Source organism: Paralichthys olivaceus, chromosome 24 (genome assembly GCF_024713975.1).
Source record: "Paralichthys olivaceus isolate ysfri-2021 chromosome 24, ASM2471397v2, whole genome shotgun sequence".
In the NCBI taxonomy this organism is placed as follows: Eukaryota; Metazoa; Chordata; class Actinopteri; order Pleuronectiformes; family Paralichthyidae; genus Paralichthys; species Paralichthys olivaceus.
Genome location: NC_091116.1, coordinates 13,962,160 through 13,990,134, shown reverse-complemented (window position 1 = coordinate 13,990,134; position 27,975 = coordinate 13,962,160). Strand labels below are relative to the sequence as shown.

The 27,975-nt window shown below is 48.1% G+C and overlaps 1 protein-coding gene, 1 long non-coding RNA gene and 1 other non-coding gene across 32 annotated transcripts; 1 reads left to right on the top strand and 2 right to left on the bottom strand.

Moving 5' to 3' along the window:
- Positions 1–41: 41 nt before the first annotated feature.
- LOC109647064 (CLIP-associating protein 1-B-like) lies at positions 42–27,267 on the bottom strand. Of its 30 annotated transcripts, none has more exons than XM_069521209.1 (42): positions 26,707–27,267; positions 26,261–26,620; positions 24,309–24,387; positions 23,678–23,781; positions 23,481–23,572; positions 23,266–23,341; positions 22,468–22,565; positions 22,000–22,070; positions 16,120–16,260; positions 15,658–15,734; positions 15,467–15,559; positions 15,233–15,378; positions 14,924–15,059; positions 14,511–14,581; positions 14,099–14,158; positions 13,419–13,496; positions 13,130–13,297; positions 12,989–13,035; positions 12,713–12,904; positions 12,011–12,037; positions 11,492–11,587; positions 11,224–11,406; positions 10,436–10,540; positions 9,909–9,965; positions 9,109–9,206; positions 8,977–9,000; positions 8,420–8,667; positions 8,258–8,321; positions 7,764–7,927; positions 7,385–7,607; positions 7,131–7,226; positions 6,129–6,281; positions 5,868–5,974; positions 5,354–5,479; positions 4,395–4,542; positions 3,986–4,205; positions 3,845–3,898; positions 3,493–3,695; positions 3,296–3,424; positions 3,022–3,228; positions 2,821–2,937; positions 42–2,736 (listed from the first exon to the last, which is right to left on the bottom strand). In XM_069521209.1, exons 2-42 carry the CDS (start codon positions 26,474–26,476, stop codon positions 2,653–2,655), a joined length of 4,878 nt encoding a protein of 1,625 aa, XP_069377310.1. In that variant the 5' UTR covers positions 26,477–26,620; positions 26,707–27,267; the 3' UTR covers positions 42–2,652. The 30 variants fall into 30 exon arrangements, with proteins under 30 accessions (XP_069377310.1, XP_069377309.1, XP_069377311.1 ...); XM_069521208.1 differs by having other exon boundaries at positions 26,940–27,267; XM_069521210.1 differs by lacking the exon at positions 8,977–9,000 and having other exon boundaries at positions 26,940–27,267.
- On the bottom strand, positions 17,002–17,643 carry LOC138406986 (uncharacterized). Its single transcript, XR_011240382.1, has 2 exons — positions 17,155–17,643; positions 17,002–17,071 (listed from the first exon to the last, which is right to left on the bottom strand). It is a non-coding gene; the product is annotated as an uncharacterized lncRNA (long non-coding RNA).
- LOC138407135 (U4atac minor spliceosomal RNA) lies at positions 24,729–24,857 on the top strand. Its single transcript, XR_011240569.1, has one exon. It is a non-coding gene; the product is annotated as a U4atac minor spliceosomal RNA (small nuclear RNA).
- Positions 27,268–27,975: the final 708 nt, after the last annotated feature.

Here is a 27,975-nt window from a genome sequence, read left to right as displayed (position 1 = left end):
ACACTTCAGTTGTAAAATGAAGCGACCGGAGACGAGCGGAATAGAATCTGACAGTTTATTTCAAGTTCTGCAAAGTCACAGGAGCGAGAACCAACATGTAAATATGTACATTCATCACAGGAAACAAACCCAATATAAATATCTGAGAGAGGAAGTTAAAGTAACATGCAGGTGAGTGGTTTCCATGGAAAACATTTCAGCGTATTTACAGCACTGCTCCGTCGCCTCAGTGACACTTTACTTTAGTAAGAAGCAGCGAGTCGTGTTCAGGTTAGTTCAGGTTAGTTCAGGTTAACTCAGGTTAACTCAGGTTAGCTCAGGTTAGCTCAGGTTAGCTCAGGTTAGCATTGAACAGGAAAAACAAACCGGTATATTGCCAGAATTGATCTGGAGCCAAAGGCACACATTCAGGAGAATCTACGACACCGGACAGAAACACGGGAAACATCCGACGCCTCCCGTGACGGACGCATGCAGACGCACTTTACACGTTGAGTTTCAGTTCTCTGTACAAAATCAAATCCAAGTAAAGGGAATTGTTCTGTGAAGCGGACGCCTCTCGGCTGAGAAGCGACGCCGGGCACTGGTGCAGAACGTGTAACAGTCGTGATTCAAAGAAAAGAGCGTTGGCGTGTTAGAGAGGGAAACATTCAGTCACAGCTTCGTCACCTCCGACGCTCAGTCTTATTGTTATCGTTCGCTCTCTGGCCGAGAATCAGAGCAGATGTTGACGCCACACGAGAAGCTGCACGGCTGCACACAGCCGGATCAGAGGAGAACTAACGGAGTGAACTGATAAGAGGGCACACGTTCTCAGCAAGAGGCCGCTGGTTCGAATCCCAGCCTGCAGCTCCTCTCCTCCTGCACTGAGCAAACTTGATTTGGTGACAAACAAATGAAAAAGAAAATAAGTAACTTAAAAAAAAAAAGTGTTGTTCCATTTGTAGTTCAGCTTCAAATGTTGGAAAGTCAGAGGAAGCGTCTGTCTGCAGCCGGAGCTTCACTCTCGTCTGATTCTCGGCGAGGACGCTGAGCGCCGGTTCGTGCGGAGTCGGCTGGTGAGTTTCTGAACTTTGACCTTTGTGCAGCGTTGCTTTGTTAGTGTTTCCAGAAGCAGCAGTGACGTGCGCACTTCAAAAAAGAGAAAGACCGACACGTGTGGACATTGACCAGCATGGACCGCTTATTGCTCGAGAATCGTTCGCTCGTCTCCTCGTTCTCTGCGGCTCAGACCACATGTTCAGATCGTCCTTCGTTCTGTCAGATTCAGGTTTTTCACATTTCAGAGGTCGAAGTCTTAAAGTGGCGTAACATTCGGTTCAGGGAGAAACAACTGGAACACGACGTCGACGAACCGCTGAAGACTCCGTCATCCTCACTCTAATACAACACGTGCATTCGATATATATATTAAAGTATTTTGGAATGAAAGTCAATGACAGTAGTCTCCACTCGACAGCAGACTAATAAAACACAAATATAAAGTGAAGATTCAGATTCACTCCACTTCTTTCTTTCTCATCACTCGAGTCAATAAAATGTATTTAGTTTCATTTTGTCGTCTCGGATTGAAAAATGTTTTTAAATAAAAGACGTCGTCAGATTTTAAATATCTCAAAGTTACAGATTTATTCGGAGGAAAATGTTGTTTCCAGGATTGAAGGTGTGAATTCTTTCAAATCATTATTTAACTTACGACTATAAAGAAATATGTTTTGACATGAGCCTCGGTCGGTTGCGTCGGTTAAAGTTCAACCCGGTTTTATTCAGACATTTTTCATAAATTCATTATAAGAGTTTCAATTTTCCTTTTTTTCAATCCAGATCAGAAACGTGTTGGAGAATCAATGATTAAAAGCTGGTGAGTTTCCACAGATCGATCGATGGTTCCGTTCTTCACATCGTGTTTAGTTTCTATAAACTAACTAATATCTAATAACACTGAAATCTTCTGCTGGTTCTTGGGCCAAAATAATAAACGTGATTCTTCCTCTGGTTGTTTTTGAATCAGAGCTTCAATCATCGGCCCGCCGGATGATCATTTCATATAAACTGCCACATTTCAAAATAAAAGCTCTTCAGGTGGACCCTTGGTTTCTGCCTTTAAAAGACGTTTGTGCCACTTTCTTCACAAATGCATCGTAAAAAAATTGCTGCGGGTTTGATCCGGCGGTTAAAAGGAGGGAGACACGCAGACGCTCGCTCAAAGCTCTTTACATTCAACATACGATTATAAGGTTTGATGTGTCAAAGCAAATAAATGGATTAAAAGGTTCTAAAATGAGTAAAAATACTGACAACCACAGGAAGGAGCGTCTCTCTCTCTTCCTCCTCCACTTTGAACTCACCTGACGAAGGCGAGAAGACGCCTCAGCGTCAGCTCGCACTCCGCAGGTCACCTTCGGTCCGCGGGACGGAGGGAGACGGGGTTTAAAGAGGAGCGAGATCTTAGGATGAAGAGTCTTCATCTAACGGTGGCGTGGAGGTTCTTCAAGAAACTCCGCCTCCTGAAGACGACCTACGATTGAAAGACGATGGGAAGACGTTCCAGAAACCGGAGCCGTGACGACAGCAGCCCCTCAGCACGACTCCGGCTTCCATCAGCAGCTGATGTTCAGGGGCGGAGCCTGGTCCTGGACGTGGGCTCAGGGATCAGTAGGAGGAGATGTCGGAGGAGCTGCTGCTGTTGCTGGTGGTCGTCTGAGCTCGTTTGATGTAGAGGTTCAGGAGCTTCATCTGAAACAGGAAGAAGCTTAAAGGTCGAACACAACTCTGAGGTTTGTTCTTCATCGAGTGTGAGAACGAAGATCTGGGACTGACCTTGCTGCCGGTCAGCTGAGCCAGGTAAGGCTTCAGCTCCTCGCCGATCACAGAGTAGATGGCCACCAGGCAGAAGACGCTGGCCTTCCTCACGCTGCTCTCCGTGTTGTCGTAGCCCTGCGGACGAGACGACTCGGTGGAACACGGCAACAAACACTGAATGTACGGAGAACACGCATGAAGACGGAACGAGCGTCTCACCTGCAGGAGTCCCGGGATGATGTCCGGCAGCAGCTGGTGCAGCGGCTCCTTGGTGATGCGTTCGATGGCCCTGGTCTGCATCTTAATGGCGGCCAGGTTGATGGGGTAATCCGCCGTCTGCACGATGGGACACAGGACCTTGATGCACTGCTCCGGGGGGATGGACCCCGCCAGCGTGGACGCCGCCTCCTCGGCCGCCCGCACCACCTTCAACAGAGGGTTGGAGTTAGACGGAGCAGATTAGAGGGAATCGCTCAGAGAGAATGATCCAAACCTCTTTGTGCGAGTCCTTGTGAGCCTCCAGCGTCTTCATGATGGTCAGCTCGGCGTAGTTCTTGAAGCGGGCCGGCTGGTTCCTCAGGATCTCCTTCAGGACTCTCAGCGCCAGAGCTCGGATGGTGTGCTGCGAGAGAGGAGGCGGTTCAGAACCACTCAGAGGACGTTTTTACAATCACCTGAAGAGCGTCTTACGTCTTTGTCTCCGAGCGTCTCCAGCAGCAGCAGCAGCATGGTCTTGAAGTGCTCCTCCCACACCACCAGGCTGTCCTCTCGGGCCACCTTCAGCAGCTCCAGCAGCGTCTGCCGTCGCTCCTCGGGGCCCCGCTCCCCGGCCTGGCCCTGAGAGAGCTCCTTCAGCAGCTCGCCCACCAGCTCCAGCTGCTCGGCAGGTCCCGCTGAGGGTGGAGGGCAAAGGTCAACCACAGGAGGACAAAAAGAGCGTCTACACATCAGAGTGTCCTCAGACGTGACAAAGGTTCAAATGAAGCTGCCTGAACATCTGGACTCTGAAACATCTGGACTCTGAAACATCTCGTGTCTTTACCAGGGAAGGTTTTCGGGTTCAGGATCTTGTTTTCAACACTTTCTTGTCGGCGGCCTGTGAGAGAGAGAGAGAGAGAACACAACTTAGAACACACAACACAACAAACTGAAGATGGAAACACAAGAACAACTGAAGCCTGACCATCTCGCAGCTGCTCCACGGCGTCCTCGTACAGCGCCTCCTTCAGGGCGGCTTTGTCCAGCGTGCTGATGCCGTCCGTGTAGTTGTACGGATTGTAGTCACGGAAACGCGGGCCGGCAAAGGATCGAGGCGAGGGAGTGTTCAGCAGAGACGTCTTGTTGTCCAGAGCCGTGCGTCCGCCCTCCACCGGGTCGGAGTCCGAGGACGACCCGACCCCGGACTGAAGAGAGAAGAAAAGAATTTGACAGAGTTGTTAGATATAAAAGTTTCTGATCGTCTTCTTCTCGTCCTCAAAGTAGAAACGAATCGTCAACAGTTTCTTTGATTCTGTCTTTGTCTCTGCTTTCATCCACTTTCCTTTTCTCTCTCTCGTTGCACATTAACCTTATTCACTAACTCCCCCGCTCACCGTGACGTCCCTCTTGCCGTCCCTCCTCAGCGGCTCCATCAGGTCCTCTTGGCTGCGGAAGCTGAAGTTCTGGATGGCCTCGGTGACGCCGCGCAGGGAGCTGTAGATCTCCTCTGAGTTCAGGTTCTCGCTGTCGTACTCCAGCATGCTGCAGAGGGGGGGGGTAGAGACACACACACAGTTATTGGACGATCTAACGAGGACGTTCATCCTCGGAGGTTAGAGGACGAAGCTAACCTCTGGTGCTGCGGAGGATGTGGATGGAACTGCTCTGACGTTCTGTCAACGTTCCTGAGATCATTCTATGATTTCCAGAAAATCTAATGTTCTAATATTTAGTGGTGAAACAGCACCCCCTGGTGTCACAACCTAGAAACCATCAGAAATCATTTCACAGATTCGGTTTAATGTTGAATATAAAGTCTGATGACGGTGACGTCATAGTGCAGGAGACACTGAGTCACTCGATGAATCTGCTCAGATTATAAATCTGGGTCCAGATGTTTCTTTGTGAAGGTTCGTGAGGGTTTAAAGGTCGTCATGGATACAGGAAGCGGTTCACAAACTTCAGCACATCCTCCAGGTTGTTTTTTGAATCCGTGCACTGCTGCGTTCCACAGTCCGGCACAGTACGGTGCACGTGCATGACCGTGCATGTTGGCACACTGACGCAGGTGGAGGCAAACAGGTGAGTCACAGCACAGAGACACACGTTCTCACCTGACGACGGTTTTTAGTTCAGAGACAAAGGAAGCAGGAGGAGAAACAGGAAGTGAGCACATGGACAGGAAACGACAGTTTGAGCAGATGGAGGCAGCAGCGAAGCAGGAGTGAAGACAGACGAGTGAGTGAGTCCGAGGTTCCACAGTGCGTCAAAGTTCTTACAGTCTGACTGTGAAACCCCAGAGGACGGAGGGAGAGGAGGAGGAAGAGGAGGAGGTAAAAGGGGGTGGGGTTACCTGGGTGAGTAAGCTCGCCGCAGGGCCTTGAGGGAGGAGTGGGCAGTGGGTGGAGGAAGAGGGGAAGAGGGGAAGGGTGGAGGAGGGAACTTGGAGAGACCATCTGCGCTCCAACCCAACAACCGACTGCAGCCGGCCGGGGAGGAAGGAGGGCGAGGAAGAGGAGAAGAAAGAGGAGACGGAAGAGAGGAAATAGAAACATGAGGAAAGTGGGAATAAAAGGAGAAGTTCTCAGTCGGTGTTAGTACGAGCAGGTGGAGAACTCCACCCCCACCAAACTGTTCAAAACTTTAGTCACAGCAAAAAAACTATTCATTTGATTCTAGTGTCAATAAAAACTTCCAACGCAGAATAAAAGTTGATATTTAAACTATACTTGAGTTTATCTCCTGCTTTAACCAGAGACGGTAGTCGAGAGGTTAGTCTGTTATGAGCTGCAGCCTGTTGAAGCTTTAGATCCCAGGGTCTGACTTTACATTCAGGTTGTGGGAGGGGGAGCGTTTCTGCGGAGCACCTGGGGGAGAGTCCTCCGTGGGAGCAGTTGGTGGGCGAGGTCAGCGGACTGCTGCGGCTGCCGGGCTGTCGAGGAGGAGTCCGACCCATCGAGTTACTGGGAGAAGCCTGCAGATCGACAAAGTGCACGACTGGATTTACACACACACACACACACCACATCTGGAAATCACATCATAAAAAACTCATATTGAGCATTGATCACGTGTGTGTGTGTGTGTGTGTGTGTGTGTGTGTGTGTGTGTGTGTGTGAGAGCACTACCATGACGATGCCGCTGTTGGCGCTGGCGTTCCTCAGGTGGTTGTGCAGCAGCTTGGTCGTCCCGTCCTGGAAGGTTTTGGGCAGAGCTCCGAGCAGCATCGTGAACTCAGGAGTGTTCAACTCAAACAGAGCGATCAACACAACCTGGGCCGCCTGCACACACACACACACACACACACAGGTCACATGTTTTATCTCCACGACTTCCTCCTGTTTCTTCCTGTTTGGCCGCTGCTGTGAAACAGATAATTTGTCCATAACTGAATTATTTCAACAGCATTTGAATCGGAGCGATTCTGTCCCATGGAGACGGAGACGGTCGATCACTGTTGTGCCGTGAGACACGACTCCATCTTAACACAGGATTCAAATCTAATATCAAATGATCCGACCATCCCCCAAACATTTCCTTGATTCTTATTAATGAACCAGAAACACAGAAGTGACATTTTGTGACGCAGGTTAAAAACCTTGACGGAATATTTAACCTCCAAGGTCAAATATTTGAAAGTTTCATGTTAAGAAGCACATCTGTTGCCGTGCACATGCAGATCGTTGATGTTTGCCTCAAAAACAAAAAGTTCGTTAAGCAAAAGCTGGAAAATAAATGTTTCTGCTTCAAGTTTTCTTCAGGAAAATTAAAAAAGTTTCTGAAAAAAGAAAATCATGCAAAAACGTTTTGGAGAAGAAACGTAAGTTTTCTTTTTGTTCGAGATCAGTCGAGTTAAATCTGCACAGACTCAGCGTTCATGCACAAACTGACACATTCAAATCCTCGACTCATCATCGTCTTGATTCAACCGCAGAGAGCGACTCACTCCCATCGCTGAGAAAGTTTTCGAGCGGTTAGAGAAGCGTTCACACAGCTCGCCCACTCCTCGGGTTATTTTCATTCTCTCTGTGAAACCGACAGAGCAGATGTCGGGGTCTGCAGAGCGGCAGCCGCTCGCCGGGTTAGAGCGGGTTACGAGCCCCGGCCGTGCAGGTCGATGGAGTTTCTACCTGCTTGCACCTCTCCTCCAGGTTACCCTCCCCGGGCAGAGAGGCCACAGTGCTGGGTCGGCCTGAGAAATCCTCCCCTGCCCAGTTGTGAAGGGTCTGGGGGTTCGGTGGACGACAAATGGCAATTGGAACAAAACGTGGGAACAAAAAACTAAACTTAGCAAACAAAGGAACACAGATTCGAGACATAAGGTGACAGGAGGGAGGTTTGTTCTGGAGGTGGCGCTGGAGCTCCACGCCGTCCGACCGCCTACCTTGCGGACGTCGGAGCTCTTGGGCTCGGTGGTCCAGGTGATGATGCGTGAGACGGCGAGGCGCGTCTCGCTGGAGTTGACGAAGTCGGACGGATCCATCTGGCGAGCCAGAGCCTCGATATAGCGCAGGATGGCCACCTTCACTTTCAGGTTTGGAGTCTGCGTCTGATCCACGATGAAACGCATCAAGATGTTGAACTGCTGCTCGTACGGGAACGACTCCCTGAGGAGACGGACAAAAGTAAAGAGACACAGGAAGTACAAGTCAGCGCGGAGACACAAAACCCAGAGAGTAAAACCAGGACAAGATTTGATGTTCTGGTCTCAGACGTTTTTAAATTGTTTGATTTTAGGACTCATCCTGAAGGCCCGGTCTCACCTGGTGATGTCCAGAGCCTTCTGGACTTTGGCCTGGACGGAGCCCAGGAGGTCGGCGCCCATCTTCTTCAGCAGCTGAGTGAGCAGGACGAAGAGCCAGTCCTGCAGGTCGTCCCTGTGCAGCACGATGAAGTCCACCAGCGTCTCCAGGAACATGCTGAAGACCTGAGACGCACAGAGGGATGATGGGAAGGTGACGTCAGACGGGAGGAGCAAGACGAGAGGAGAGAGGGAAGGAAACAAAACCAAGGAAGAACAAAGAAGTTGTTGTTCTTCACTGTGTTTGTTTCGGACGAAGCGGCAGAAGGTGGAGGTGAGTCAACACTTACTCTCTGGTGTTAGAGTCCGCAGCAGCGACGAGGCATGCAACAGAAAAACACACGGTTAGTTTGTCCGTTAGTTCTGACGAGTGAGAGAAAACACACGTAGCACAAACTGTGAGACGATCCCGAGGATTATTCTTCTGCCTGACGCCAGCACACCGCTGGATCTCACCTTACTGTGAGGGTCTGCGAACATCCTGGTGAAGATCTCACAGAGTCTCTTCAGCTCCACGCGGCTGTCGGACACAAAACGAGAACCACGGTCAATCACCGTCACTCGCTGAAAAGTACAGGACAGACGCTGACTGATGTGAAGGTTCCACCATGTTCCCACCTGAGCATCCTCTGGCTCTTGAGGAGGTTCTGCAGCCCCAGAAGCCCCTCCTTCCTCTCTGACCAGTTGGCGCTGGCGCAGTGGTTCAGCACCTCCGCCACGTCCTCCGTCTGGCGCAGGTAGTGCGGCCCCATGCCGCCGTTGCGCGAGCTGTACGAGCGCTCCGAGCAGGCGCTGGAGGCGTCGCTGTTGGCGTCGTCGTCTGAGTACATGCCCGGCGACTCGAAGCGCCGCCGCACCGGCCTCCGCTGATCGAGAGGAGAGGAGAGAGAGTGAGGCGTCGCGGACAAAACCGAAGAGTAACGTCAGACAACAGCAGACATGCTACGACCAGAGGCTTCGACGTGCAGCTACAGAGACGTGCAGCTACAGAGACGTGCAGCTACAGAGACGTGCAGGTGACACTTCATTTACACAGAGACATTTTCACATGCACTACGCTAACAGGAGGAAACAGCTTCAGTCTGAGTCAGATCTCTGTGTGTTGAAGGGGTCAGAGTTGGAAGCTCATGCTCTACATGCAGGGAGAGGACGGAGCGAGTCCAGAGTTAATGTACCTTACTCCTGGAGTCTCCTAAGAGCTGGAGTTCACAGAGTCCGGGGAGAACACAGAGGAGACGACGTCAACAACATCAGCAGACACGTCGTTTCGATTTCTTTGTTTCGGAGAAATAAGTCTGAATTCTCACCAGAGCGTCTGCTACGGCAGCCTCCACCTCGGTGCCGGTGTTGAGGATTCTCATGGCGTCGACGGAGGCCGAGATCCGAGCCTGATGGGACAGTCGGTCTGAAAAAAGTTTAAAAAAACGCACATGAGCGGGTGAGGACGAGAGAGACAAGAGGACGAAACTCAACTGTGAAGATGCGAAGCCGGAACATGGGAAGTTATCGTGACCAGAACGAGTGAAGGGTCCCGGGTGAATGTCTGACCTCGTTAATGAGGTTTTGTTGAAAAGAAACTGACGTGTTTGAGAAAAGTGACATTACTAAAAAAAAAAAGTAAACTACGTCAATTAAAAACATTCAGTGAACAATGAGAAAGTAAAACTCGTTCTAATCACAAAACAGCCAGAAAACGATCAACTGCATTTAATATTGAAAGCAAAAGAAAAAGATCAGGCAAAAAAGCTGCGAACGAAAGATTTTGTCTTCACATTTCAAAACAAGTTTCATTTTTTCTACAAACCGTCGCAGCAACTTATATTTTATAATCGTGACAAGCAGGCAGATGTGGTGTCGCCCCCTGCAGGTGAGTGACATAAGTAAGAAACAACCAACAACAAGTTCTGTGTTTTTCACCGGTTAACCAACGTTAACGATTCAACAGCATCTGTCTGGTGATTGTTTCCCACTAGAGGGCGATGTTGGTCATGCGTGAAGAAGCAGACGACTCCGTCAGCCAGATGCACGAAGATGAATTCAACCGAATCAACGTTTATGAGTCTTTTCATTCTATCTGGCGGACGGAGTGGATCCGTGGAGACGTCACCTGAGTAACACTCTGCCGAGGACAGAGCGCTGGTTGAGCGGGAGTGACGGCGAGTCGCTGGAGGAGGAAACACGACTGTTGTTATGGCGATACAGAAACGACTGATTATTTCAACACTGATCTGAGATCATTAGCAGAACAGAGAGTTACAACAGAGCAAGGCAGAGACACGTGCAGGAAGACGAGGGTCCAGTAAAGTTGAGGGAGGGACAGGAAAGAACTCTTTGGAATGGGCGGCGCTGTTTACGATTTTAAAAGTTGATTGGAAGTGGAAGCCAGAGAATTCGTGATGAGGAATTAAAGGTGAGGTGAGACAGATAAAAACATCCGTCAGCGTCTCTTCACCAGAAGATACGATCGATCCAGGGCGATGCGTGAATTTATTAATTCGCTTTAGATGATTATTCTGATTCCTGCTTAACGTTAGAGAAACATCAGCTCTACACATCTGTCTCTGTTTCCAGATGTTGTTCTCTCCTCCGCTGAGAGAAGTGGGATTCATTGGGGAACGTCAGGACCATACTCACCCAGGGGGGAGAAACCCCGGGCTGGGCTGGTGTCGCGGCTGCTCTCGCGACTGGTTTCGCGGCTGCAGCCCTGACTCATGCTCGGTCGGGGGATTCGACTCCGGGCTGGAGAGGTGAGACAGACAGACAGACAGACAGACAGACAGACAGCAGTGCAGGAGGACAGTTTAGCTCGTAGCACATCCAGCTCTGCATTAGACATTAGTCAGGCAGGAGAAGAGGGAGCGTGAGACTCGGGTGGCGGCAGGTTGAGCGTTAGTGCGAGGAACAGGAACCCGGAGTGTTAGCGTGTGCAAGTCGTCCTCAGGAAGAAACTACAACTAAAGTCTGAACTCACATTTAAGGAGGAGTGAGAGCGGTCACCCCTTCTTCTCCAGATGTTAATAAATCTACAGATGTGTCAGGAAGTCTTTCTGACACTAAAATCTGCAAAGATGATTTGCTCGATTGATTCATCTTTAATTTAAAAGAGTTTTCGTCCGAGTAAATATATTTAAATATCACATTACAACTCAGATTAGTTCAGACTCCGCTGCCACTGTAACTAAAGCTGCAGTTCGTTAAGTCACAACTGAAACTTCTTCTCTCGCCTCCCGGTTTATTCTGGATTCTATCTCAGTTTCTAACTTCTGATTTAATGTTCGTTCCTTTCAGCCGCAACATGAAATTCTTAATCTGCAGCTTCTCTTCCTTCAGGTGCTTCAACTCAACGAGACGTTTGCGTTCGAAGACGTTGCGATCGGTTTGAAATGTTTCCGTGTTGCAGTGTTTTCATCCACCGTCCTCACCCATGCCTGATCTGGTGGGGCTGGTCTCTCGGCTGCAGCCCTGGCTGCGGTGACCTCGAGGTCGACTCTTGTCTGTCAGGCCGCTGGAGGCGGCGTTGGCGGCAGCGGAGCCCATCGTCGGTCTCGGGAGTCTGCCGTACGTGGAGCTCAGAAGTCGACCCGGAGAACCTGAGCGACTGCCGGCTGAAACACAGAGGGAAGTACTTCAGATCTACTGAGCGAGAACGTAGAAATCTAAAAAAAGACACAAGAGGCAGGAGCGACTCACGTTGGGACTGTGAAACGACCTTCCCTCGGCTCCGACCGCGGCTGTCTGTCACGGACGGACCGTTTCCTGAACTCGTCCTGCGGGTTCGTACTCGACCTGAAGAGGAGAGGACGAGGAAAAAGACGTCATATTCAAACACGCTGCTGCTGGTTTAGAAAGGACACTCTCCACACTTTGGTCATGCAGAGACACGAGACTGAAAGACCTGAGACAGAGGACAGACAGAGATGAAAGACAGAAACACCAGCGTCACTGACGATGACTGAAAAACCTGAAACACAGACGATGATTCATTTAGTAAGTTTCTCCTGTCGTCTGTTAAATTGACGACTGATCTCCAACCACTTGTTTTCTCCGTCTCTAACCAGCGGTTGGACAGAGATGGACAGAGACGTCACGGTAACACCATGCGTAGACAGTCCATGCACTGACACGCCCATCACAGACAATTACAGGGCTGATGAGGGGATAGGAACACAGCAGGGGGGGGGGGCACGGATCATTCCCCGCACAGCTTACCGTCTGCATTAACAGACCACGAGCCGTCTGACCGGTGGGCGGGCCCGGGAGAGACACAACAAGGGTTAGGGGTCGGGGGTCAAGAGGTTAGTCTCCAGGTATGTTTGAGGAAGAGGTGAACAGGGTGAGACGGGCGTAAATCTGACTTCCTGCAGGCTGTGAATGTGTCACCTGATATTTGGATAAGGACGAGACTCGACTGCACAAACATCCCAGTGATTATATTAAGTGTCCCACAATGAAATAACAAATTAAATAATAATAAATGAGGACACGAGCCCGGTCATGGGTTCTGATCCGCTGCACGGAAGCTTCTCAAAGAAGTTAGATGTTTATTTTTGAGCGAGAGGATGAAAGTGATGCACAGAGCTCAGCTGGCAAACAACCACAACCTGGACAGCTTCAAAACAGACGAAGAAGAAGACGGATCGTCCCCGTCAAAGACGTTGCGTCTCCACACTTGTCCTTTTTTTAATTCTTTGTTCAGTTGTCAACAGATTTCCAGAAGACTTGGTGGAGGAATAGGACACGAGCCAAGAAAGAACCTTATTAAATTAAACCGTATCCATTCAAAAGTTGATTTGAGCTCTGCTTCTAATTATCGGCATGATTTTTCAATTTGCTCGCTAACACTCCAAAGACTAAAACTCCGGAGTTTTCACAGAAGCTGGTCGACAGGGAAATGAAGCTTTGGCGTCTCACCCAGCGAAGCGTAGGATCCAGGGGGGAGGGCCGAGGCCGAGCCGAAGGGAGAAGAGGACGACGGCACGGCGGGCATCCTGGTGCGAGCCGTGGCGGTGGCGGCGGCGTTGACATCCACGTCGCTGCGAGAGCGTTGGAGCGAGCCGGGAGATGGCGCTGCGGCAGACGTCCTGGAGCCGTGGGCAGGTTTGGCTGAAAGACGCGAGATGATAAAGTCAGAAGAAAACTTGTAGACGTTTTATCTTTGACGTAAATATGAGCGATAAGAGTGTTTACATCTGTTTGTGCTGCTTCCAACGCTGCTTTTCACAGACAGAGGTCGACTGTGGAGACAACGAGACAATGAAGACACCTCAGGAGACAAACGACACAGAACTTCTGGAATTGACAGAAGAAGAGGGGGAGGGGCTTTCTCACTTGAGGCTCTCCTGGGAAGAGGAGGAGGAGCGGTCGGAGGCGGGCAGCGACATGGGACTGTCTCCGCTCCTCAGGTGAGCTTGCAGAGCTTTCTGATAGGACGACTCCAGGCCCTGGAACAGCTGCTCCGCCTCCCGGCTGAAGTGACCGTGGAACGACCAGTAACACCTGAGAAAAAGAAAAACAAGCGTCAGGACGAGTTCGCGTTCGTTCACGCCGCCGCTGCAGCTTCACAAACCGAGATAGTTGAACGCAGCGGCTCAGGGGGAAAGTGGAAAGTGGGACTCACTTTCTAGCCACAGATCGAGCCTCAGCGTCGGCATCGTGGATCCCTTTCTTTATCGTCTCCGTCAGAACGGCTCCGTGTCTGCAGGAGGAGGGAAACATGCAGTGACTCGTTACTGACCCCTGGGGGCAGCTCTTAGCTTGACAGGAAGCTAATAATAAGATTGTTTGATTAAAAAGGTTCGTTGTCAGTTTCTGTTTCATGTTTTCCTAATTAAATTCATTCAAACTCGTTTTTCTGTCACAAAACTTTGAATTTATTTTTCTTTCACAATAACTTCTCATTGGCCGATGAGGCAATTTGTCTTTTTTTTAAAATTTGTATTGAGGCGAGACTCAGACCGACGCCGAGCGACTGATCGATGAGACCCAGAGAGCCCCCTGGTACCGGGGGGTCAGCTCGGGTTTCTCCCAGGCGGCAGGAAGCAGCCGGGCGGAAACACAATGAGCCTATTGGAGGCAGACAGAGATTCCCCTGGCATCGCCATGGAAACTACTGCGATAGACCTTGATCAGGCCGGTGTCACATTTCCTCAGGCAGCAGCGTTTGGTACTTTACACCATTTAAATCTTATCCCAGTTTATACTGAGATATGAACATTTCTAACTCTGACTCCAACACGGATCCTGATCGATCGTCTCATATGTTCATTCAATCAGAGCTGCAGCAGAATCAGTCGTCACCTCTCCAACGAGCTCGTCTGCCACTCCTGCAGCAGCAGGTCCAGGAACTCAAAGCAGCGTCTGGAAACAAAACACACAAACTGAATAAAGACTAAATAAATAAATGAGAAAAAGAAGAAAAGAGGGAATTTATGATTTCTAATAAACCTGAAACTCATTCATAAATAATTTAAAAAATATATTCACACAGAAAAAATATAAATAACAGTAGAAAAATCAAATATTATTACATGAAAATATATATGGAAACAAATGATATTAAATACAAATACCTAAACAAATAAAAATATAAATACCTAAAAGAAACATAATTAAATAATAATAAATTCATACAAATAAAAGTAGAAATTTGAATAAAGTAAAATAAAATGAATCAAGAGTAGAAATGAAGTAAACCATATGAAGGTCTCACCTTCGGACCGCCACAGATTTGGAGACACAGTTGCTGGTGATGATGGGGATGAGACGTGGATAATGAGTGTGCTGCAAAAAAACAAGAAGCTGGTGTCAACGTCTATTTTAAATCTTTCTTCACACAGAAATAAATGAAAAGGTCAAACGCTGTGTTTTGTTTTTGTGTAAACACATTTTTTTTTTCAGTCAGTCAACAACCGAGTCTTTTCTTCCTGAGGTGACATGTGATTTTCAGGATTCAATCTATGAAATCCTGTTATAACGTTGACCTAACGTCATTATCCTGCTGGTCAACATGTGCAGCTGTCGCGTGGCTTCAAGGAGTTAGAGGTGACCTCCTGCGACATGTGGTCGTCGTCACTGTGACTTCATCACAGAGCGAGGAAGCCTCTGCAGGGCGCTGCTACCTACCCTGAGGATGAGGCGGATGGCGGCCACGCCGGAGGTGGCCATGATTTTGGCACTGTTGGGGACCAGGTTGAGGAGAATGGGCATGACGGCCTCTGCAGCGTGGTCGAATCTGCTGCCGAGCACCAGCGACAGGTGACTGATGACAGAGGAGACAGAACTTTACATGAACTGGTTCGTTTTCTAAACAAAAGCTGAAACTTCATTTCTCTTTTTGAGTTTAATGAACTCGATGTGAACTAAAATGAGTTTCTGTTTCAGTTGTTTGATCATCATGGTGAAGTTCAGGATTACGTGAGGGTATTCTCTTACCCCAGTGTGATGCAGGCCTCTCTCACCACCTGAGAGCGGAGGTCCTTGGCGGACAGCTTGAACGCCGCCTCCATGAGACGCAGCTGCTGCAGGAACCCGTCAAACTCTGGAGCGCCGGCCAGGACCAGCGAACGCACCTTCCTCAGCTGGAGCAGAGAAGATCAACATCAATGGGAGAAGCTGTTTTATCTGACACTTCAAACTACGCCGAGAGAAAAGGCGAGGACGTCTCACCGCCGCCACTCTGAGCTCCCAGTCCCTCTTGTCGTCTGACAGCACGTCTCGAATCTTCGTCATGGCCTCGTCCACCTCTCTGTTGGAGTAGATCTGGTGCAGAGGCAGAGTAAACAAGGCTGAGGTCATGTGACCAGATTTTCACTGTAGCCCCTCTTCTCAAATATAAATCTGATAAAACGGCGTCACACCTGCATCGTGGGAACATCTTCGAAGGCCTGGATGAAGTATTCCTCGTCCAAGGCTCCGGCTGCAGAGCCGTCCCTCCCTGACAACAAAGACCAGACCACGAATTTAAAACCAGAAACCTTCTGTGAAATAGATTTAAATCTTCAAAAGCTTTCGAAAGGGTTTCATCCACGACGTGACGCTGAAATCAAACTTCACAAATCTAATAAAGACGCCACTCAACAATAATGAAGGACCTCAGGTCTCAGCCACAACTCTGTCAGGAACTGGTCCAGAAAGAAATCTGTTTATATACAAACAGGCTTCAGAGATTTACCTTTTCTTTTATACGTTAAATCAAATCAGTGCTCCAGGGACGACAACAGGGAGATTCACAGTAATAATAAACACAGCTCCATGATTTCAACTGGGACATTTCTCCTTGTGAATAATGTGACACGTCAGACGTCTGGTGTGGTTCTGACCTGCAGACTTGGCGCTGGAGGCGGAGGGTGGGCGTCGGAATGAACCCATGCTCACCGTCTTCTTCCCAGACTGAGAGGCTCCTTTGGACGAGGACGAGGAGCGGACGCCGTCCACCGAGTCATCGTCCTCGAAGTTTTTGTCTAGAGGAAGAGAGACAAGAGGGTTTGGATCACAAGGCTCAACAAGGAGCCTTCACAAAGACAATGCCACCGCTGAGCACTGGCGGGGGAGCGGGGGGGGCGGACTCTGACGCTCAGCTGCGTCCACGACATAACTCACATTCCTACATCACCAACAGAGCGAGCTCACGATGGCGAGGAGGGTGAAGGTCAGAGACAACAGACGTGACAATTGGTTCTGTGTTTCCAACAAGAGTCCAGAGGGACAACAGCACAGTGAAGGACACATTCAGCTTCTTCATCGTCCTCCGCTGTGGACACATTAAACTAATGACATGAGACTGTTGATGGACGATTCAATCGAATGAGGAATTCATTTTAAAATGTAACGAGCAAGTGAGGAGCTTCCTCATAAGCCACATCCTCAGGTTCCTCTGACAAACTGTGAAACTTAGAGAAGTTCAGTTTGATGGAGGAGGAACGCAGCAGATCCTTGTCACCGTTCCAGCTCTAATTCAAAGTTAGAATCCAGGAACAGGAATCCACTCATATATATAACGTGTGGCTGCAATTACACTGTGGACAAGAAGATCATGAACTGAATTCTAAACGCTCCCTGAATAAATAAGTAAGAGTGAAAACCCACTGACAGAGGCCGAGCCCTGAACGACCGACACGTGAGCCCCACCCCCTGCACGACGAGTAATCAATCCTCTTTCATTATTCAGACACTCACACACACTCACACACACACACACTCACTCAGTCATGTGCCGTCAGGTTGCAGTTTTCCCTCAGCGCTGTGCAACACCTCAATATCAACACAAGGAGACTGAGGAGAAAAACACGTCGTCAGCTGAAGTTCAACACGCAAACACAACATGGAAACACGTGACCCGACAAAACAAGACTCACGATCAACAAGCTTCTAAAATATTCTGCTGAACCTCACGAGACCAACTTCCTGTTTGTGGATCAATGGACTGAATCTGATCTGCAGCCACAGGATCTCTGTCGGATCAATGAGTCTGATTCTGCTCCCGTCAGACAGAGACAGGCTAACTGTTCCCTCCGTTTCCAGTCTTTGTGCTGAGCTAGGCTAACGACTGAAACATGAATTATTGTGAAGAATTCCTCCAAAGTGCTCAAGTGTTTCTTAAAAACACATTTTCCACCGATGAGGCTGCAAATATTAAAAAACCTGCGAAGTCCACACATTGTTCAGGAAGAGGAGCTGCAGCCGGGAAATCATCCTGCTGTGTTTACGTTCCAGACAACGAGGACGCACTTCCCCTGGATTTACAGCCATCGTCACACCACCCTCCTCCTCCTCCTCCTCCTCCTCCTTCATCACAACCTCCACTAAATCTCTCCCCAACAAGCTCATTCAGTCCAGAGGACGAGCAGCGGCAGCAGCTTACAGGAGCAGATCCGCCTGCAGACCAGTTTCCTCAGCATGCCGGCAGACAGACGGACAGAGACAGACAGAGACACAGACAGTCAGGTGGTCCTCCCGTCCTCTGTGCTCCTCACATCTTTTCCTCCAGCTGACGAGAGAGAGAACAGGGGGAGGCAGGAGGGGAGTCCAGCCAAGAGCCTCCCTCCTCCCCCTCCAGGGAGCATGTGCTTCAATACGATCTTCGTCCTCTACTTCACTTCAGCACACACACACACACACACACACACACACACACACACACACACACACACACACACACACACACACACACACACACACACACACACACACACACACACACACACACACACACACACACACACACACTTGCTGCAAGGACCAGGATGCAGGAAGTGGAGGGGAGAGGATGGAGGGAAGGGATGAAGGAGCGCGGGGACGGGGGAAGAGGAGTGGACCAATGGGAGGAGAGCGGTGGGGGACGGAGACAACGTGGTGATGACTCAGGAGAGAGAGAGGGTGGAGAGAGTGTCAGCGTTAACAACGGCCGCCGAGCCTCCACCCGACTTTATCTGTCAGCAGCTGGAGTGTCTTCATCACGCACACACACACACACACACACACACACACACACACACACACACACACACACACACACACACACACACACACACACACACACACACACACACACACACACACACACACACACAGCTGCTGCAGACAGCTGTAAGATGTGAAGTGACAGGTCGACCTTGACTTTAGATATTTAGCTTCTTTGAGTTTCAGCCACAGACGAATAAAACAAGACTTTTTACTAAAAATAAAATAATTTCTGTTTCCATCAAAGACATTTCTTCTTTTCTTCTTCATGTTATTTCTGTCTGTACTTTCTTTTTTTAAACTTCAGAGAACCTGGAGGGTTTGGTGTTCACGACATTTATTTACTTTCTCATGACAGAAGAAGCTAAAGTTAAATATCTGAGCGTCACAGGAACTTTATCTACATTAAATACAGATTAAATATGTCTTAACTTACATGTGATCATCTAATTATGATTTAAATCTGGGAATTTTCTTCAGTACTTAACAATACTCCAAAATACAGACACAGTATTTAGGTTTGATCATCACAATAACATGTGAGACAAATAGTAAAATTCACACTTAATAATCATCAGTTGACAGAAGGATAATCTGCAAATCAATCATCTTTAATGTCCAAAATGCAAAACATTCAAAAGTGAAATGAGTTGCTTTGCTGTGTTTTTATAAGATATTTGAATTGTCTGATGTTTTACAGACTGAAAATGAATCTGAGAATAATCAGACAATTGGAAAAGTATTTTTTTCTCTTTACGTGTTTAGCGGCACTAACCACGATGGTTGTAACGTCCTCAGAGAGAAGCTGACCGCTGACTGATAATCGCTCAATCGAACACAGTGAATGTGACTAATTGTGCACCTCCTCCACAGGCCGGGTCACAAGTTCTCCTCCTGGCAGCGTCTCGGAGCCTGATGGACTCTGACGGCTGATCTCCCCGATGCAAATTCACAAAATGACCAGGGGGGGAGAGAGGTGAGGCGTTCAGGAGTGCCAAGTGTCGCATCAGTGAACCGGGGAGAAGCCGGGGGGAGCCGGGGGGAGCGTGGGAGAGCGAGGACAAACTCACGACACCGACTTCATCATCAGTGTTTCTCTACCTGCGGCTCTTCGTTTCTCACAACCGCTGAGACAAAGCAGCTCTGAACACTGATAACGTCGAGAGATGATTTACGCTGCGCTCAGGCTTTGTTTCTTGCAGAATGAATGGGTGGGGGGGGGGGGGGGGGGGGGGGGGGAACGCCCGCCACCTTTCACCTGCACATCTCGACCAGCTGGAACAACGGTGGGAGGGACGTTCCCACAGAAGCATCAGGCTTTGTTCACAACTTTCCCACCAGATCTGAGTGCGCTCACGTCAGGAGAGAGTGTGGAGTTACAGGCGGCAGCAGACGTTATCGCCAAGCATCAGTCAAACGACACCTTCCTCCAAACACATGAATACTTTTTAAATGAACCCTCGGAATCATCCCAGGAATCTGTGCTCAGTTCAGAAATCATCAGAAATCTCTTTTTTTAATGTTTCCGTTGAGATAAAACGTAGAAAACATCCAAACTCTATTTTAGATGCTGGAATCAGAGAATTCTTTTCAGTTTGGTCGACGTTCCGTGGACAGACAGACTGTTCCGTTCTCTTCTGAGTCGTTTATCTGTTGTGTTTTTGTTTCCTTGTTGGGTTTTTAACATCAGTCTGTCTCAGTTCCTGTTTCCTGTTTGGCCTCCGTCAGCTTCCTGTCGTGTCTCTGTGCGGAGAGGAGAGCGTGAGGGCAGAGCTGCTGTGGCAGGACGCAGTTTAACGCTACACACCTATCGAAGGCAATCTACGGTGGCCCTGAGGGTCACAACGTTTCATAATATACGTCGAGGGAGGGACGACTCTCTGGTTTGTGATTGGACAGAATCCGAGTCCCTGCAGGCGACCATTCAGGGTCATTTCCTGTTTCTGTTCCTTGAGCTGGAATTCATGAGGGAATGTTTCAACAAACACTGATATTATATAATGATCGATATAAAAAGGTCCAGTGGACCAGCAGGGGGCGACTCCACCAGTACTTTCTGTAGACGTCTCCAGTTTCAAGTCTTCTTCAGCAGCTGATGTTCATTTGTTCATGGGTCGTTCTACCTGACGTGTTTTAACATCTGACAGACTGCTGCACTCTCTCTCTCTCTGCCTCTCTCTCTCTCTCTTTCTCTCTCTGTCTCTCTCTCTCTGTCTCTCTCTCTGTCTCTCTCTCTCTCTCACTCTCTCTCTGTCCCTGCAGAGCGTTCATTATTCAGGAGGATTCCAAAGCTGCAACCCAAGTCCTGCGGCAGCGTGAACCTGTCCTCGTCTCTCAGCACCCGGGGACAGTGGGGGGACAGCGGGGGGGCAGCGGGGGTGACGCTCACAGTCACAGTTTATAAAACTATTTTTTTACTACAAACTAAAAGAATCAGTTTATCCACAAATCTAATAAAAACCAGATTGTGATTATTGGACTTATGTAAGTGTTCTATAAGAACGACACAACAGTTACTGAGGATCATTTAAACCCAGTTTAGAAATAAACCTGGTTCAACATCAACGTCTGTTCTCAGGTGGAAATAAAGAGACGGCACCGTTCCTCAAACTGATTTAAATGTTTTAAATGTTCACTTGACAAATCTACAGACGAGAGCAGCAGCATCACTGAGCTTCAAGTCCTGATTCTGATCTGATGAATCCCACTAACGAGCACAAAGATCCCGACACAGACGACAACAGCTGATGCAACAATATAAACGGAGACACGGGACAGTCAGACCCGTCGAGCTGAATTTACCTGCAGGGACGCAGTTTAACTCCCTCGCCCGCCTCCACGCTGTGAATCTGCAGGAGGAAGAGCCGCCACCATCCTGACACAACGACCCCGAGCTGACGAACTGCCTCCTCCCTTCCCCTCCAACCTGGTCTTGTGACTGTAGGGACAACAGCTGACACCACTCCTACAAAATAAAAGCCCCGGGGCTGCCACAGCAAAGTCTGCACTTCCTCGAGTTATCATTTCTGTACTGAAGCTTGTTTTTCACTCTCTCTTCCTCTCTCTGAATTTTTCTTTCTCTCTGTTTCACATTTCGTCCTCAGTCCATTTCTGCGTCTCGTCCCTGTTTTCCAGGTCAGTGTGACGCCTCCCGCCGCCGCCTGCTCAGGTGACGCTCACCGTCCTCATCTCTGTGAGGCGCCTGCTGACGGCGATGGGACCTGCCCACCTCCTCTACCTGTTCAATCTAACGTCACATGCCCAAACACTGAAGACGATTTCAGAGATGTCCTAAAAGCTCTGTGGATTACGATACTGTGAACTCATCACTTCATTAAATTCTCTCTGTCTCGCTTTCCCTGCGGCACAGAGACTGAAAGTTTGTCGCCTCCCACGGCACAAAGACACCAGCTCAGGTTTCATTCTGCCCCCCCCCCCCCCCCGCAACGATTAAAGAAGATGAGGAAACGGGCCGAACGTGTGCAGATTCAAATGTGTCACTTCCTTTTTCCTGAGAAAGTTAAAAACCACCTCAGCAACAGCAAATACACAAACGTCACCAGCAGGTAGACGAGTAAACCACCAGTTTTTAAAGCGTCACATGATGGTTTGTCTTCAGGCCGCTCGCAACGACAAAACAACGCCACACAAAAAGATGCTGCCACGACGACCACAATCATTACGATGTCACAAGCACAAGTGCACGGTGCCAAGGGGCGGAGCAGGAGCTGTGATCTTACCTGACACAGGCGACAGGACCATGTTCCCCGACCTCTGAACTTCGTCAAACTTACTGAAGATGACGTTGAGCCTGGACACAGAAGAGGACAAACAGAGAATTAACGGGCAGAAGAGACACGACCATCGCTGCCTTCAGGCCTGCAGACGCTCCGCTGTGAAAAACAGACTCTCAGGAGAAAAGTTAAATAGGACAAAGACGCATCACATCCAAAAATACACCAGAGCCTGATGAACACATTGACACAAAGTCGATGTGACATCACTGCACAACAATCTGAATATAAACCAGTGAACTTATTCTACTAAACGATTTAATATTAAAGTCACAAGAAAACAAAACATTTATTTTCCCCGGAAGACGAAACACAACAAAACTAAAGAGTTGATGAAGAAGTTAAATGATCTGCAGCAGAAACAAAACCTTATAGAGTCAGATAGAGATTTTTCCAGAGCGTATGTGAACACACCTTGACTGAGGCAGGCCTTTCTTTCCCAGGTCCATTCGCACTCGCTCTCCAACGTGGCGGTAGATCTCCACGAGGCAGCTCATGGCGCCGTCACGCACCTGAAGGTCGACCATGAACACCACGAACTTACTATACTGTCGATCATTTCATTTCTATTATGTTAACTTACATTTGATTTTAAACTTCTCATTAAATTTAAAGAGTCTGTATTTATCATGTTTTATTACATTTTATCATAAGTTCACTTCAGCTCTTGTTTTATTTATACATTTGACCAGCTATTGATTTTAAAACGTATTATAAAATAAAAAGCGGTTTCTTTATTATTTTAGTGATGATATCTCTTTGTCTACTTGAAGACAAGTGCTTAACGTGTGTGAGTGTGTTTGGCGTCAGGAAGGGAAGTTCATGGGCACAGCTTCCTGTCCTCCGGACGAGGTTCCGGCGATGACGGACGTCTAACAAACTTGAACGCAGAGCGGAGTGTGGTGGTCACAGGTTTGAACCCTGCGCTCCGTTTACAGAGATCTGCTTCAACTCTCGCACAGTGAACGAGCGGGGGTTTCGAAAATGAAACAGAACCCAACACTGCTGAGGTGTAATGTTCACATGTGACCAGCAGAGGGCGCCTTCCACTAGATTCATGTACAGATCCAGTGTTCACATTATTCAGCTTGAGTTTTAAAACTCATCACTGTTGCTATGGTTACGCTGCACACACAGCGCGTCAGTGCGGACGGATTTTATTTACGATAATGAGGTCGTTGAAGTTTGCTGGTCGTGTCCAGCGGGTCGTACCTGACTCGTCGGATCTCCGAGGAGGTTACAGATGTGAGGAACTATTTTACTCAGCGTCAGACTCTGAGATCCAAACCTGGAAAAACACAAAGATGGAGAATTAAACACACAAGGATATTTTTAAGAATCAGAGCTGAAACATTTCCACAGATTGATTTTTGGTGACTAAATCATTTAGTGGCTTTTCAAGTAAAATGTGAAACATGTGAACTTACACGTTTAAAGTTGAGATGAGACACAGACAGAGTCCCTCTCTGGTCCTGTTGTTCTTGTGTTTGAAGCCGCCCATCATCCGCTCCCACACGTACTGAAGTCACACAAATCACATGTTCCAGCGAACAAACCAAACACGATGTCCTCTGATCGAGTACATGATATACAAGTATGTAATATGAAGTACTCTGGTGTGTACCTGAGGGTTGGCAGCCTGGTCCATGATCTTCAGCAGCAGCGCTTGGTCCTGGTCTCGAACTTGGTCCTTGGCGTCTCCGAGTCGGTCGATGAGACTCGGCAGAACTGAGCGGACACAGAAAACAGAGTTTACACAGAAGAAGGCGTCTCCTTCTTATAAATCTAATAATCTACTGATTTTGTCCTGAAGCCTAATTTTATTCCGATCTCATATTTATTAACTTGATGCGTTTATTGAAGTTTCTGTCTTAAGTGTACAAGTGTCACTTTAAACATCTTACTTTATATAATCCTTCTGTGACTGTGTGAGTCTGCAACACTCATTAAAAACATATTTAAAGAGCAAAACATTTTAATTAAAATGTAATGACCGATAAATACTTTTTGTTCATTCAAAGTGTTAAATCTATTTAAAATAAAAAATATTAAATCAAATGCAATGTAGTTCATTTAAAACATAATTGTTTATTTCCTATTGTTTGTATTTATTCATTATAACTAACACAATAACTAAATGTATTATAACTGTAAATGATGCACATTAATATTATTATATTATAAATACATGATTAAAGTGTAACAGATGTGTGTTTTGATATTCACTACAGGGAGAGAGGAGTGGAGCGGCTCACCAGTTCCGACCTGCGTCCTGAATCTCTCCTGCAGTCGAGTGACGAGAGACGACAGAATGTCCATCCCCAACAAAACCACCTGACAAACAAACACACAAACATAAACAGGAAGTCAACACACACAAACAGAAGAGTCACTGTCACTCATCAGCAAAGAGGCTCCGGAAAAAAAGATCCAGCCAATCAAAAGCAATGGATTTGAATCTGAGCAGCAAAGGATTGTGGGTAATCACACAGAAGTGGGAGTTTCTGCTTGAAAAACGATGAAGACGCAGAAGAAGCAGAGTTTTACGTCACGAAGCTGTGACGTGACGACGTGACGAGTGTTTCTGGGGGGCGGAGCCTGTGAGCGGAGTCTGAACCGTGAGTGAAGTCCCGACTCACAGGAGTCAAACCGGATTCAGGTGCTCCCCTCCCCCATCTGTCCTTGTCATGGGGTGAGAGAGAGACTCAATGAACGACTAGTGAGAGCTTCTCCGCTGACGTCATGAAACAACACTCACGCACCGACCGAGCTTCCGGTTCGGTTCCGGTGCAATTTTTGGAAAAATTCTCTTTGAATCAAAGAGAAACAACGAACCGCGTCAAACAGTAAGAAGCTGAGCAGCGAGGATCTGTCGACACCTGCAGGACACCAGCTGCAACTGCAGAGAGCAGCCGTCCACCGTCACATGATCCAACACTTCATTCTGAGGTTGATCCTGTCAGATCTTTAAGTTCATGTTTGACACGGAATTATTTCTATTTCACTTTAGTTATTGTGGTTTTAATAATGATAATCATTTTATTCTCTGATCGTATTCATCTCAACAATTCTAAATAAAGTTTATTATCAGTGTCGCTCTTTATCTGGTTGATCTCATCCAGTTCTGTTTTATTTGACCTATATTCATTCTGTAACTGAGTCAAACTCCCCGATGAGAACCAGTAAAAGATCATCTATCTACACAGAATTAAAAGAAGCTGTCAGTTATCACGAGCGAAGGCTTCAACGGTTTGACTGCTGAGCTTGTTAATGTCCACGTTCAGTCTTTGTCGTTAATCTGTTGTGTCCATCGTGGTCTGAAACGTCTTTTAATTTACACGACAGAGACAACGCATCAACAAGATTTAACACACACACACACACACACGCAGGCAGAAGAAGGCAGCTGACTGAAAGTCGCTCCTCCCCGGTGTGTCGGTCACAGCGGAGGAAACTGGGCTAATGGAGCTGGTAAATTAAGCTGGACGCTGGGAGCCTCGTCCCCATTACAGCCTGAAGACGCTGCGTTTCCAGGGCAGCGGTGTGTGTGTGTGCGTGTGTGTGTGTGTGTGTGTGTGGTTTAGATCCACAGAAACATGTCCGTTCTTTTTTCTACTTCAGCTGGTGAATTGTGACTAACGCTACTTTTCACATCGTCTCCTGATGACTTCACAGTGTTCGGCCTCACAGCCTGGAGGGTTCCAGTCAAACAACTGGTCTGACCAGATTCATGGTGTGAGAAGTTGAAATGATTGTTGGGGGGGGGGGGGTTCTCCAGGTTCCTCCCACAGTCTGACAACGTGCATGTTTCTGACCATAGATCACTGCAACCCTCAGAGAACCTGTTTGAATAATGGGTGAAACTAATTCCTGCACGTCTCCACCACCAGACAAAAGTTGTGTTGTAGAAATAAGTTGTGTAACAAAGTTCACCATCGTGCAGCATTATTTTTATCCTGTTGTCTGATGTATTTATGACAGAACGCTGCAGCCAGTGGCTCTGGATCAGGAGGACAGACCCACACTGGGCCTGAGACGTTCAGGTGTGGACCCTCACACACCAACATGAGATATTAACCATCATGTCCTACGTCCCTAATGAATGACTCTAACCTCCTGTCCTCTGCTCCAGTGTGACAGGAGACATGGGGGCGTGTATGGTGGTGGGGGGGGGGTGGGTGTGCTTGATTCCTCCACCTGTCCTCACCTTGAAGTTGCTGGAGTTGACCCAGGAGCTGGCCACCGCGTCCACCATCCTGTCCACGGAGCCCTGGTCCTGCTCCAGCTCGGGACACCGCTCCTGGTCCAGGATGAGCTCCATGATCTCCGGCCCCACCTGGAGCCTCCTGCCCAGGTCCTTGTGCATCGCCTGCTCCAGCAGATAGTCCATGCTGACGGCCACCACCTCCTCGTCCTCCTCCATGGCTGCAGCTCCTTCTCCTCTCTTCTCCGGAGCTCCTGCAGCTGTCGGGGCCGAGCTCACACCGGTTATGACGCCTCAGAGGCGGCTGCGGGCGGCGGGGTGAGCTCCATGGTGCTGCGGGGATGGAAGCTGCGGCTCGTCGCTCTGTGTGTTAACAGAGAAGAAGAAGTTTAACCCCGGGAATCGAACCTGCGGCTGATAAACACACGAGCAGAAGCCATCTTGCTAACCTGTAGCTTAGCATTAGCAGCTGGAAGTGAAGTAAAGTGACTTCAACACTTCGTGTAGCCGTTAGCTTCTCGTGCTAGCCCGCGGCTAGCTGGCTTTACGTCCGACTCAGTGGAGCTGTTAGCTACCGGAGCTAAGTTAGCGGCGGGTACAGAGGCTCGAGCCGCACTTCGGCTGCCCCGCGGCGGGTTAGTGACTCGGTGTTAATCCGGTGGCCGGTTCCACGTTCACTCACCGGATGGACTCGAGTGGTTCCCGGAGAAAAAGTCCCGAGTGTCGGCGCTGCCTCACATCTCAGCCCCGCGGGTTCCCCGCTCAGCGGCCGGAGCGAACAGAGGAGCCGGGCTCGGTCCCGCAGCTCCGGGGTCAGTGAGAGGGGCGCTCACCCGGCTGTTCACCGACATTAACGGCCAACAGACACCACCACACACCGACCACACACCGACAACACACCGACAACAGACGGTCAGTCCCAGTTTGTCACATGGCAGCTGCCGTACATCCTGCGGTGAGGGGAGCGGCAGAACCACGACACCTGCCGGCAGGAGGCGGGAACTGCACCAACCCTGCAGAACTTTGTACAAAGTGTTTGTGATAAAAAATATTAATATTAATAATATATTCAAATATTAATATATAATAATATATTCAAATATTAATAAATATGTAATAATATATTCAAATATTAATATATAATAATATATTCAAATATTAATAAATATGTAATAATATATTCAAATATTAATATATAATAATAATATATTCAAATAATATATATGTAATAATATATTCAAATGTTAATATATATGTAATAATATAATATTAATATTTGAATTTTTGCTGGTTTTATTTCTCCTTTATGTTGCTGATGATATATTCAATTTGAATCTGACTCTGAATAATCAGTTGATTGAAGTAGAGCTCCTAAAATGTGATTAATCAATTAGTTGGTGATTAATTTACCAACTACAATTAATCAGCGATCATTTTGAAATGAGATCAATTTTTTTGATTTAAATTTTGGAATTCTTTTTCTCAGTTTTCTGGTTCACATTCATTTGATCAAAGTGATGAATTGTTGCAGCCTTACAATGACCTCAAATAAAAATAAAAATATTTCCCCCCAGGTTTTCTGTCTGGTAAATATAGTTTTCTATACACATTCAATTCTAATGAACAATAAACTAATTCAGTTTAAATGAGCGGATCCAGGGCTGTCAGGGAAACCCCTGACCCACTTCTCCTGGTCGTTATGCAGCCTTGGATGGACG

Bases quoted from the DNA above. Each gene is read 5' to 3' on its own strand.
- LOC109647064 (XM_069521209.1), bottom strand. From the start codon at position 26,476: ATGGAGGAGGACGAGGAGGTGGTGGCCGTCAGCATGGACTATCTGCTG. The intron at 22,566-23,265 runs GTACGACCCGCT...GTCGACCTTCAG, and splicing joins TCGGAGATCCGACGAGTCAG to GTGCGTGACGGCGCCATGAG. The intron at 5,975-6,128 runs GTAGTGCTCTCA...GTCGATCTGCAG, and splicing joins CCAACAGCGGCATCGTCATG to GCTTCTCCCAGTAACTCGAT.